Source organism: Bombina bombina, chromosome 2 (genome assembly GCF_027579735.1).
Source record: "Bombina bombina isolate aBomBom1 chromosome 2, aBomBom1.pri, whole genome shotgun sequence".
Classification (NCBI taxonomy): domain Eukaryota; kingdom Metazoa; phylum Chordata; class Amphibia; order Anura; family Bombinatoridae; genus Bombina; species Bombina bombina.
The window spans coordinates 1,438,182,169-1,438,195,076 of NC_069500.1; the positions used below are offsets into that span (position 1 = coordinate 1,438,182,169).

Here is a 12,908-nt window from a genome sequence, read left to right on the forward strand (position 1 = left end):
CCTGACCTCAGAGCTTGCACTCTACCCTCTGATGTATCTCTTCTCTGTCCCTGACCCCAGAGCTTGCACTCTATCCTCTGATCTATCTCTTCTCTGTCCCTGACCCCAGAGCTTGCACTCTATCCTCTGATCTATCTCTTCTCTGTCCCTGACCTCAGAGCTTGCACTCTATCCTCTGATCTAGCTCTTCTCTGTCCCTGACCCCAGAGCTTGCACTCTATCCTCTGATCTATCTCTTCTCTGTCCCTGACCCCAGAGCTTGCACTTTATCCTCTGATCTATCTCTTCTCTGTCCCTGACCCCAGAGCTTGCACTCTATCCTCTGATCTATCTCTTCTCTGCCCCTGACCCCAGAGCTTGCACTCTATCCTCTGATCTATCTCTTCTCTGCCCCTGACCCCAGAGCTTGCACTCTATCCTCTGATCTATCTCTTCTCTGTCCCTGACCTCAGAGCTTGCACTCTATCCTCTGATCTATCTCTTCTCTGTCCCTGACCTCAGAGCTTGCACTCTATCCTCTGATCTATCTCTTCTCTGTCCCAGACCCCAGAGCTTGCACTCTATCCTCTGATCTATCTCTTCTCTGTCCCTGACCCCAGAGCTTGCACTCTATCCTCTGATATATCTCTTCTCTGTCCCAGACCCCAGAGCTTGCACTCTATCCTCTGATCTATCTCTTCTCTGTCCCTGACCCCAGAGCTTGCACTCTATCCTCTGATCTATCTCTTCTCTGTCCCTGACCCCAGAGCTTGCACTCTATCCTCTGATCTATCTCTTCTCTGTCCCTGACCCCAGAGCTTGCACTCTATCCTCTGATCTATCTCTTCTCTGTCCCTGACCCCAGAGCTTGCACTCTATCCTCTGATCTATCTCTTCTCTGTCCCAGACCCCAGAGCTTGCACTCTATCCTCTGATCTATCTCTTCTCTGTCCCTGACCCCAGAGCTTGCACTCTATCCTCTGATCTATCTCTTCTCTGTCCCAGACCCCAGAGCTTGCACTCTATCCTCTGATCTATCTCTTCTCTGTCCCTGACCTCAGAGCTTGCACTCTATCCTCTGATCTATCTCTTCTCTGTCCCAGACCCCAGAGCTTGCACTCTGTCCTCTGATCTATCTCTTCTCTGTTCCTGACCCCAGAGCTTGCACTCTATCCCCTGATCTATCTCTTCTCTGTCCCTGACCCCAGAGCTTGCACTCTATCCTCTGATCTATCTCTTCTCTGTCCCTGCCCTCAGAGCTTGCACTCTATCCTCTGATCTAGCTCTTCTCTGTCCCTGACCCCAGAGCTTGCACTCTATCCTCTGATCTATCTCTTCTCTGTTCCTGACCCCAGAGCTTGCACTCTATCCCCTGATCTATCTCTTTTCTGTCCCTGACCCCAGAGCTTGCACTCTATCCTCTGATCTATCTCTTCTCTGTCCCTGACCCCAGAGCTTGCACTCTATCCTCTGATCTATCTCTTCTCTGCCCCTGACCCCAGAGCTTGCACTCTATCCTCTGATCTATCTCTTCTCTGCCCCTGACCCCAGAGCTTGCACTCTATCCTCTGATCTATCTCTTCTCTGTCCCTGACCTCAGAGCTTGCACTCTATCCTCTGATCTATCTCTTCTCTGTCCCTGACCCCAGAGCTTGCACTCTATCCTCTGATCTATCTCTTCTCTGTCCCAGACCCCAGAGCTTGCACTCTATCCTCTGATTTATCTCTTCTCTGTCCCTGACCCCAGAGCTTGCACTCTATCCTCTGATCTATCTCTTCTCTGTCCCAGACCCCAGAGCTTGCACTCTATCCTCTGATCTATCTCTTCTCTGTCCCTGACCCCAGAGCTTGCACTCTATCCTCTGATCTATCTCTACTCTGTCCCTGACCCCAGAGCTTGCACTCTATCCTCTGATCTATCTCTTCTCTGTCCCTGACCTCAGAGCTTGCACTCTATCCTCTGATCTATCTCTTCTCTGTCCCAGACCCCAGAGCTTGCACTCTATCCTCTGATCTATCTCTTCTCTGTCCCTGACCCCAGAGCTTGCACTCTATCCTCTGATCTATCTCTTCTCTGTCCCAGACCCCAGAGCTTGCACTCTATTCTCTGATCTATCTCTTCTCTGTCCCTGACCCCAGAGCTTGCACTCTATCCTCTGATCTATCTCTTCTCTGTCCCTGACCCCAGAGCTTGCACTCTATCCTCTGATCTATCTCTTCTCTGTCCCAGACCCCAGAGCTTGCACTCTATCCTCTGATCTATCTCTTCTCTGTCCCTGACCTCAGAGCTTGCACTCTATCCCCTGATCTATCTCTTTTCTGTCCCTGACCCCAGAGCTTGCACTCTATCCTCTGATCTATCTCTTCTCTGTCCCTGACCTCAGAGCTTGCACTCTATCCTCTGATCTATCTCTTCTCTGTCCCTGACCCCAGAGCTTGCACTCTATCCTCTGATCTATCTCTTCTCTGTCCCTGACCCCAGAGCTTGCACTCTATCCTGTGACTCGTCTCTTACCCTTGACTTCAGAGCTTGCACTCTATCCTCTGATCTATCTCTTTTCTGTCCTTTGACTTCAGAGCTTGAATTCTATGTAAAGAGCTATAGGGAGATCAGTGTTGTGTCTGAGAGAAATAAAGAGCTATAGGTAGAGCAGTGGTAGGTCTGACTGTGTGCTGCATGTATGTCTGAGGGTGTACAGACTGAGAGCAGCAGAGAGACACAGAGAAACAATCTTTTTGGAGATAATACAGGATTATAAATTTGACAATGAAAACAAGATGCTGCTGAACTTCTAAGCTACAGGCTGTGAGAATTAAGGTAACTTTCAGAATTTTTACTGGATATAATACAATACAATTCTACTTCTACTTGGAAAACCTGGAATTTACTCATAGAGAAAGTAAAAGTCTCAACTAAATACTACTACCTCTATACCCTGGGACAAGAGAAGCATCACATCCTTACCGGAATACAATATTTTTGGATTTTATAGCTGGTTTATATCACTTTTACTTTGGATTGAACAAATATATATTTTGCATATCTAAGCAATAATACTGCACAGAAAATGAACCCCGGGAACAGCAAGACCCTGGATTACCTTTTACCAAGTGGCCAGGAATGCTATGAAATTATATACCCAGAGGACCTTAAAACTGGAGCAGCCCAAAAAGGATTTAAAGAAAACATCCTTATCAACAACCCTGAACTACTTATCGCTGATTATTCTTATAGAGACCAAAAAAAGCACAAAACCAACTTATTATTTCATACAGAGCAAAAAGATGCATGGCACCAAACCTTACGGGAAAACTTTATTAACATTCAAAAAAAGGGAAATGGGAACGGAAGACAAATCATTGTACACGATGGAGAAGACTGTGAAAATACACTTTATACAATAAATATATATAATAACGGCACAGTAATGATACAAGGAAACGAATCCTGCCTGGATTTATTTGAAACACAGTTTAAAACACTGAAACAAAAAAGCTTGGTGAATAGAGAACTCGCTATTAGGGAAGAAGAACTAAATAAAACCTCATCAGATATTGTATCAACAGAAAATACAAGAGTACCACAGACAGAGAAACAGAATAAAGCTGTGAAACACTCACCCATAACTGACAAAGCTCTAAGGGACTGTTTGGCCTCACTAGAAAGAGACTTTGCAGAGTTCCGTGAATCAACACAAAAGGACCTTGTACAAAAAGATCACTTAGAATGGGTAAAGCAAGAGCTCATGACCATCAAGCAGGAGCACAAACAGGAAATCCAGGAGATCAGATCACAAATCTCTGATCTAATTATTGACAATGAAAGATTAAAATGTGATCTCAAGAAATCCAAGGAAGAACTGAAACGCCATCAGGAAAATCACCCAAACAACCAATACATAGCTCCACATAGACCAACAACAAACCTTCAAAAGAACAAAATAGTACATAACCCAGCGACAGTGACCTTGGGAGAAACAAGGCAGAAAGAACCACAAGCAGGGACCCAGTCTGCTCAAGAGAAACCACCCAAAGACCAGACACAGCCCCCTGCCAAGCAACAACAGACTACAGCCCAGGTCAGAGCAGAAAACCAAGCAGAGCAGCTGGCCAGTGTACTGGGGGCCACTAAGGAAATCCCTGAGAAACCACTACAGAATCTTACACAAAATAAACCAGAAGAGCACACAAGGCAAACCCCTGAAACAGATGTTCTCATCTTAATGGACTCAAATGGTAAATACCTAGATGGAAAGCGCCTCTTCCCTGGTAAGAGAGTTCTCCAGTACAAATGTGTAAACATGGATAAAGCAAAAGAGAGAATTTTAAACCCAAATTTTAATAACCCAAAATATATAATCATCCACACTGGCTCAAATGAACTGCAAGATCCAGAGAAATATATTAATGCAATGGAAGACCTGATAACTATCACAAGAAATAAATTCCCACTAACAAAAATCATCCTTTCTAGCCTATTACCAAGGAGTGACATGCACAGTAATATTGTCCAAAACATCAATATGCAGCTAAAGGCTTTTGCTCAAACCCCAAACATAATGGTGGCCCAACACCACAACATTAACTGTACACACCTATATGATCAAGTACATCTGAATAAACGGGGGGTACGTATGTTTGCCAAAAATCTAAAAGATACAACACTGGAGCGCAACATACTCACTTCACATTTAGGGAGACACCCCCCCCGATAATTACAGGGATAGAACAACTACACATTGGAGTGGGTACTCACATACATGGAATAATAGTAAAAGATCCTTGATACCCTCAAATGGACAGTACAGGGAGAACCTACAGGCTCCTAACAACAGCCAATACAGTGCCCACTACAGAGACTTCCAAAGAAATAAAAGGCAAAATATGCAGGCAGACTCAGAACTTAGGGAAATTCGAGAACTAATCCATGCACTATATGAAAAGCTTTAGAAACAAACCAGGATATCACAAATGAACTGCAAGAGGGAAAACAAACAACAACAAAAAAAAACAAAAAAAAAAAAACAAAAAAAAAAAAAAAAACCTTAATTCTCACAGCCTGAAAGCTTAATTAGCACACTATAGACTGGACACAAGATGAACAGTCTCACAATTAGCAGCTGGAACATACAAGGGCTCACTTCCTCCACCTTTGGAGACAAAATCAGAGATCCCGATTTTCAACAAAATATAAGAAATCATGATATTATCTTGTTACAGGAGACATGGCAAGATAGAAGCACAGCATCATCTTGCCCTATGGACTATAAAGAGTTAATAATTCCTGCAGCAACAAAACATAAAAGAGGAGGGAGACTCTCAGGGGGGTTATTAGTGTGGTACAAAGAGAGCCTCAAATCATTTATCACCCCAGTGAAGAAAGGTATAACACATCTGTGGATACAAATATCAAAGAACCTTGTACAGACATCTCACAATCTCTACCTCTGTGCCATATACATTCCACCACGGGAATCACCATATTATGACCCAGAATACTTCAATACACTGCAGGGGGAGATCTCAAACTTTCAAACAAAAGGACAAATTATGCTAATCGGAGACATGAATGCTCGTACAAGCAATGCAAGGGACTATACCCCCAGCCAAGGAAATAAACATATATTTGGAAAGAGTACGAATTTTAACACCCTGATGGACACTCAAAGAAACAGCTATGATAAAATAATGAACACACATGGGAAAAAACTCCTTGATGTTTGTAAAAGATTAGGTCTGTACATTGTAAATGGAAGGGTAACTGGAGACAGGCTGGGAAGTTTTACATTTAACTCATCAAGTGGTAAAAGTGTCATTGACTATGTGATAACTGACCTGGACATCAGAAAGATCAGTTCGCTGATAGTAAGACCCCAGTCCTACCTATCAGACCATAACCAAATGGTCATACACATCAATAGTTCAAAGAAAATCCCAACATGGAAAGCCAGGAAACATTTGTACAGAATGCCCCCTAATTACCTGTGGTCCCAACAAAGTAAGGAAATCTTTATGAACAGCTTGGAAAATGAGGAGATAACAAATCAAATTAATGCTTTCATTAATAGAAGCTACAGTTATACTCCATATGACACAAATAAAGCAACAAATGATTTAACAACTATTCTCCATAGAGCAGCAAACAAATCCCTTAAACTGTCAGACAAAAGACAAAGGAAAAATAACAATAAAAATGATTGGTTTGATAAAGAATGTGCAGCCTTAAGACTTGAGGTGAGAAAATTATCAAACCTTAAACACAGAGAACCACTGCGAGAGGATCTGAGGTGCACATATAACCGTAGACTAAAAGACTACAAAACTACCCTAAAAAGCAAGAAAATAAACCACCTAAATAAAACACTCTCCCAAATTCAAGAATCAACAGATAATAATACCTTTTGGAGCTTGTGGAAAAAATTCACATCAAAAGCCACTGGGCATATTCCAATCCAAGATGGTGACATATGGACAGATTATTTTCAAACATTATACAAAGATCTAGAACCTAATAAGCTCAATACGTCACAAAAAGAAACTTGTGAAAAACTGTTAAATTTAGAAAATGTAATAAAGAACTATCAAACTCCTCTAGACTTCCCCTTCACACTACAGGAAGTTGCAGAAGGCATAAAGTCATTAAAACCAAGAAAAGCTTGTGGATCTGACCAAATACTAAATGAGATGCTGATTCACAGCAGCCCACAGCTCCAAGAGGCTCTCAAAAAACTGTTTAATATCATCTTACAATCAGGGCACTTCCCAGAAACATGGACAGAAGGTCTGGTTACCCCAATCCACAAACATGGGGATCTAACTGACCCAAATAACTACAGGGGAGTCTGTGTAAACAGCAATGTGAGCAAACTCTTCTGCACAATCCTGAACCAGAGAATATTAAAATTTATAATAGACAGCAGAACCCTGCACATGAGTCAGATAGGTTTCCTCCCTAAACAAAGAACCATAGACTACATCTTCACATTACAAGCTATCACTAACAAGTATGTGAAAAGCTCACCATCAGGGAAGGTGTTTGCATGTTTTGTGGACTTAAAAAAAAGCATTTGACTCAATCTGGCACCCAGGCCTATACATGAAACTGCTGCAAAGTGGAATTGGTGGGAAGACATATGACATAATAAAGACCATGTATTCATCCCTCAAATGTAAAGATAAACAAACTACAAACAAAGAGCTTTGAACAAAAGAGAGGCGTCAGACAAGGATGCAGCCTCAGCCCCACATTATTCAACCTGTACATTAATGATCTGCCCACAGAACTGGAGAAATGCACAGCACCAGGTATATCCCTGAATGGGAAGGAAATCCATTGTCTCTTATATGCAGATGACCTGCTCATCCTGTCCCCCACAGCAGTGGGTTTGCAAGAAAAACTAGACATACTGCAGACATACTGTAAGTCATGGGCAATGGAAGTGAATATGGAAAAAACGAAAATCATGATTTTCCAGAAAAAGCCCAAAAATCTCCAGCAAAAACTCAAATTCCTATTGTTCTCTAAAGAGGTAGAGCACACATTACATTATACCTATCTTGGGCTTACACTGAGTGCATCAGGAAGCTTTAAACTGGGCATCAAAACACTGCAAGAAAAAGCCCTTAGCCTTCCATGCAATAAAGAAGCTGCTAGCCAGTCTAAACCCTCCTACAGAACTGTTACTTAAAGGGACAGTCTAAACCCTCCTACAGAACTGTTACTTAAAGGGACAGTCTAAACCCTCCTACAGAACTGTTACTTAAGGTATTTGTAAGCACCATTCTACCAATCCTGCTGTATGGCTGTGAGGTCTGAGGCCCAACACTGACCCAGAACTACCGAGAATGGGACAAAACTCTCACAGAAATTGCACATCTCCAATTCTGTAAATATGCACTGCGGGTACACAGAAGCGCCCCTAACAATGGGTGCAGAGCAGAGCTGGGAAGATTCCCATTGTTGTTACCTATGCAAAAACGGGTGTGCAAATTCTGGTGTCACCTCACAAATAGTGACACAAGCACACTTTACCACCAAGCACTCTGTGACCCAGCATCAAAAGCATTTAGAGAATATACATCAGACCTGCAAAACCACATCAGCAAAAGAACAGCCCATGAGAGAGTGTCACCAAACACCTTACAAATTGCTCTGAAGGAGAGGTACACTGGGCACTGGAAGGAACAGATAGGGCAACAGAACAAGATGGAGTGTTACAGGTCTCTACAGAGAGAGTACAGACTAGCTGAGTATCTCACATGTGTCACTAAACACCTTACACACAGCTCTGAAGGAGAGGTACACTGGGCACTGGGAGGTACAGACTGGGTAACAGAACAAGAGGGAGTGTTACAGGTCTCTACAGAGAGAGTACAGACTAGCTGAGTATCTCACATGTGTCACTAAACACCTTACACACAGCTCTGAAGGAGAGGTACACTGGGCACTGGGAGGTACAGACTGGGTAACAGAACAAGAGGGAGTGTTACAGGTCACTAGAGAGAGTACAGACTAGCTGAGTATCTCACATGTGTCACTAAACACCTTACACACAGCTCTGAAGGAGAGGTACACTGGGCACTGGGAGGTACAGACTGGGTAACAGAACAAGAGGGAGTGTTACAGGTCACTACAGAGAGAGTACAGACTAGCTGAGTATCTCACATGTGTCATCAAACACCTTACACACAGCTCTGAAGGAGAGGTACACTGGGCACTGGGAGGTACAGACTGGGTAACAGAACAAGAGGGAGTGTTACAGGTCACTACAGAGAGAGTACAGACTAGCTGAGTATCTCACATGTGTCACTAAACACCTTACACACAGCTCTGAAGGAGAGGTACACTGGGCACTGGGAGATACAGACTGGGTAACAGAACAAGAGGGAGTGTTACAGGTCACTACAGAGAGAGTACAGACTAGCTGAGTATCTCACATGTGTCACTAAACACCTTACAAAAAGCTCTGAAGGAGAGGTACACTGGGCACTGGGAGGTACAGACTGGGTAACAGAACAAGAGGGAGTGTTACAGGTCACTACAGAGAGAGAGTACAGACTAGCTGAGTATCTCACATGTGTCACTAAACACCTTACACACAGCTCTGAAGGAGAGGTACACTGGGCACTGGGAGGTACAGACTGGGTAACAGAACAAGAGGGAGTGTTACAGGTCACTACAGAGAGAGTACAGACTAGCTGAGTATCTCACATGTGTCACTAAACACCTTACATACAGCTCTGAAGGAGAGGTACACTGAGCACTGGGAGGTACAGAATGGGTAACAGAACAAGAGGGAGTGTTACAGGTCACTACAGAGAGAGTACAGACTAGCTGAGTATCTCACATGTGTCACTAAACACCTTACAAACAGCTCTGAAGGAGAGGTGCACTGGGAGGTACAGACTGGGTAACAGAACAAGAGGGAGTGTTACAGGTCACTACAGAGAGAGTACAGAAAAGCTGAGTATCTCACATGTGTCACTAAACACCTTACACACAGCTCTGAAGGAGAGGTACACTGGGCACTGGGAGGTACAAACTGGGTAACAGAACAAGAGGGAGTGTTACAGGTCACTACAGAGAGAGTACAGACTAGCTGAGTATCTCACATGTGTCACTAAACACCTTGCACACAGCTCTGAAGGAGAGGTACACTGGGCACTGGGAGGTACAGACTGGGTAACAGAACAAGAGGGAGTGTTACAGGTCACTACAGAGAGAGAGTACAGACTAGCTGAGTATCTCACAAGTGTCACTAAACACCTTACAAACAGCTCTGAAGGAGAGGTACACTGGGCACTGGGAGGTACAGACTGGGTAACAGAACAAGAGGGAGTGTTACAGGTCACTACAGAGAGAGTACTGGCTAGCTGAGTATCTCACAAGTGTCACCAACCCAAAGCACAGACAGATACTCACTAAATACAGAATCTCTGACCACCAGCTGGAAATAGAGACTGGCAGATATCAGGCACAATGGAGACCCAGGGCAGCCAGACAATGTACACAGTGTGACAGTGGGGACATAGAGACTGAAGCGCACTTTCTCTTGTACTGTACAAGATACAAACCCTTAAGAGATAAATACTTCCCAAAAATAATGAAAGAAATAACAGACTTTCCACAGATGTCGGAACAAGAAAGACTATGCGTACTCTTAGGAGAAAACAACAAAGCTACAAGGATAGTAGCAAGATATGTAGCAGACTGTCACATGACCAGAACCCCCAATCAGATTAAATGAACTATCATATTTACCCACTATACTCCTACTTTATAAATTGTTATTGATCTGTTTTATTGTAACATATTACTTTGGCAACACATGTAATAATGTCATGCTAATAAAGTATTCTTGACTTGACTTGAATTCTATCCTATGATTCATCTCTGTCCCTTAACCCCAGAGCTTGCACTCTATCCTCTGACTCTTCTCTTTACCTTGACTTCAGAGCTTGCACTCTATACCAGTGATTTTTAACCTTTTTTTGCCGTGGCACAATTTTTTACATTAAAAAATCCTGTGGCACACCACCATCCCAAATTTTTAAAAAAATCACACATTGTAGCCTAATACAGCATATATATATACACATACACACAAACACACACGTACTGTATGTATTGTGCTGTTATGCCATGCCTCCTACAAACTACCCCTGCACTGGGAGTAAAAAACAAGCAAAGTTCAAAAAATATGTCACACTGTTGTCAGTCTGCCGTGGCACACCTGAGGATCTCTCACGGCACACTAGTGTGCCACGGCACACTGGTTGAAAAACACTGCTCTATACTATATTATATTCCATGTGACCAGTAATTTACCTGTGTTGGCACCAGTCACTATTGCAGTTTTGCCGGTCAGGTCAGTTGGACACTTTCTTGGGTCCCATGTCCCTTTTCTTTGCATGCGTAATATTATAGCCAGGACCAGAGAGCAGAAGAACCATGCAGGGCTCCCTAGGAATGCAGGAAGTTCCATGGCAGGACTGAGACAGAGTTCAGATCAAAGTGCCCAGCAGTATATGAGCTGAGAGCTCCCTGCCTGTCAGTATAAGACCTAGAGCCACCCCCTGGCACTCCCTCTGAGTATCTGTATGCAGAGCACACCCCCTACACTGTGCAGAGCACACCCCCTACACTGTGCAGAGCACACCCCCTACACTGTGCAGAGCACACCCCTACACTGTGCAGAGCACACCCCTACACTGTGCAGAGCACACCCCCAACACTATGCAGAGCACACCCCCAACACTATGCAGAGCACACCCCCTACACTGTGCAGAGCACACCCCCTACACTGTGCAGAGCACACCCCTACACTATGCAGAGCACACCCCCAACACTGTGCAGAGCACACCCCCTACACTGTGCAGAGCACACCCCCTACACTGTGCAGAGCACACCCCTACACTATGCAGAGCACACCCCCTACACTGTGCAGAGCACACCCCCTACACTGTGCAGAGCACACCCCCTACACTGTGCAGAGCACACACCCTACATTGTGCAGAACACACCCCCTACACTGTGCAGAGCACACCCCCTACACTGTGCAAAGCACACTCCATACACTGTGCAGAGCATACCCTAACACTGTGCAGAGCACACCCCCTACACTGTGCAGAGCACTCCCCCTACACTGTGCAGAGCACACCCTCTACACTATGCAGAGCACACCCCCTACACTGTGCAGAGCACACCCCCTACACTGTGCAGAGCACACCCCCTACACTATGCAGAGCACACCCCCTACACTGTGCAGAGCACACCCCCTACACTGTGCAGAGCACACCCCCTACACTGTGCAGAGCACACCCCCTACATTGTGCAGAGCACACCCCCTACACTATGCAGAGCACACCCCCTACACTGTGCAAAGCACACTCCATACACTGTGCAGAGCACACCCTAACACTGTGCAGAGCACACCCCCTACACTGTGCAGAGCACACCCCCTACACTGTGCAGAGCACACCCCCTACACTGTGCAGAACACACCCCCTACACTGTGCAAAGCACACTCCATACACTGTGCAAAGCACACCCCTACACTGTGCAGAGCACACTCCCTACACTGTGCAGAGCACACTCCCTACACTGTGCAGAGCACACTCCCTACACTGTGCAGAGCACATCCCCTACACTGTGCAGAGCACACCCCCTACACTGTGCAGAGCACACCCCCTACACTGTGCAGAGCACAATCCCTACACTGTGCAGAGCACACCCCCTACACTGTGCAGAGCACACACCCTACACTGTGCAGAGCACACCCCCTACACTGTGCAGAGCACACACTCTACACTGTGCAGAGCATACACCCACACTGTGCAGAGCACACACCCTACACTGTGCAGAGCACACCCCCTACACTGTGCAGAGCACACACCCTACACTGTGCAGAGCACACACCCTACACTGTGCAGAGCACACCCCTACACTGCGCAGAGCACACACCCTACACTGTGCAGAGCACACACCCTACACTGTGCAGAGCACACACCCTACACTGTGCAGAGCACACACCCTACACTGTGCAGAGCACACCCCCTACACTGTGCAGAGCACACACCCTACACTGTGCAGAGCACACCCCCTACACTGTGCAGAGCATACCCCCTACACTGTGCAGAGCATACCGCCTACACTGTACAGAGCACACCATACACTGTGCAGAGCACACCATACACTGTGCAGAGCACACCCCCTGCACTGTGCAGAGCATACCCCCTACACTGTGCAGAGCACACCCTACACTGTGCAGAGCACACACCCTACACTGTGCAGAGCACACACCCTACACTGTGCAGAGCACACCATACACTGTGCAGAGCACACCCCTACACTGTGCAGAGCACACCCCCTACACTGTGCAGAGCATACCCCCTACACTGTGCAGAGCACACCATACACTGTGCAGAGC

At 45.4% G+C, this 12,908-nt stretch overlaps 1 protein-coding gene across 1 annotated transcript in view; it reads right to left on the reverse strand.

The window, feature by feature from the left end:
• Positions 1 to 11,020, reverse strand: part of LOC128650446 (retinol dehydrogenase 12) — a 260,133-nt gene extending 249,113 nt beyond the window's left edge. Inside the window, exon 1 of the mRNA XM_053704388.1 lies at positions 10,808 to 11,020. Coding sequence (XP_053560363.1) covers positions 10,808 to 10,964 — 157 coding nt within the window. The 5' untranslated portion in view covers positions 10,965 to 11,020. The remainder of the gene's footprint in view (positions 1 to 10,807) is intronic.
• Between the last annotated feature and the right edge of the window lie 1,888 nt (positions 11,021 to 12,908).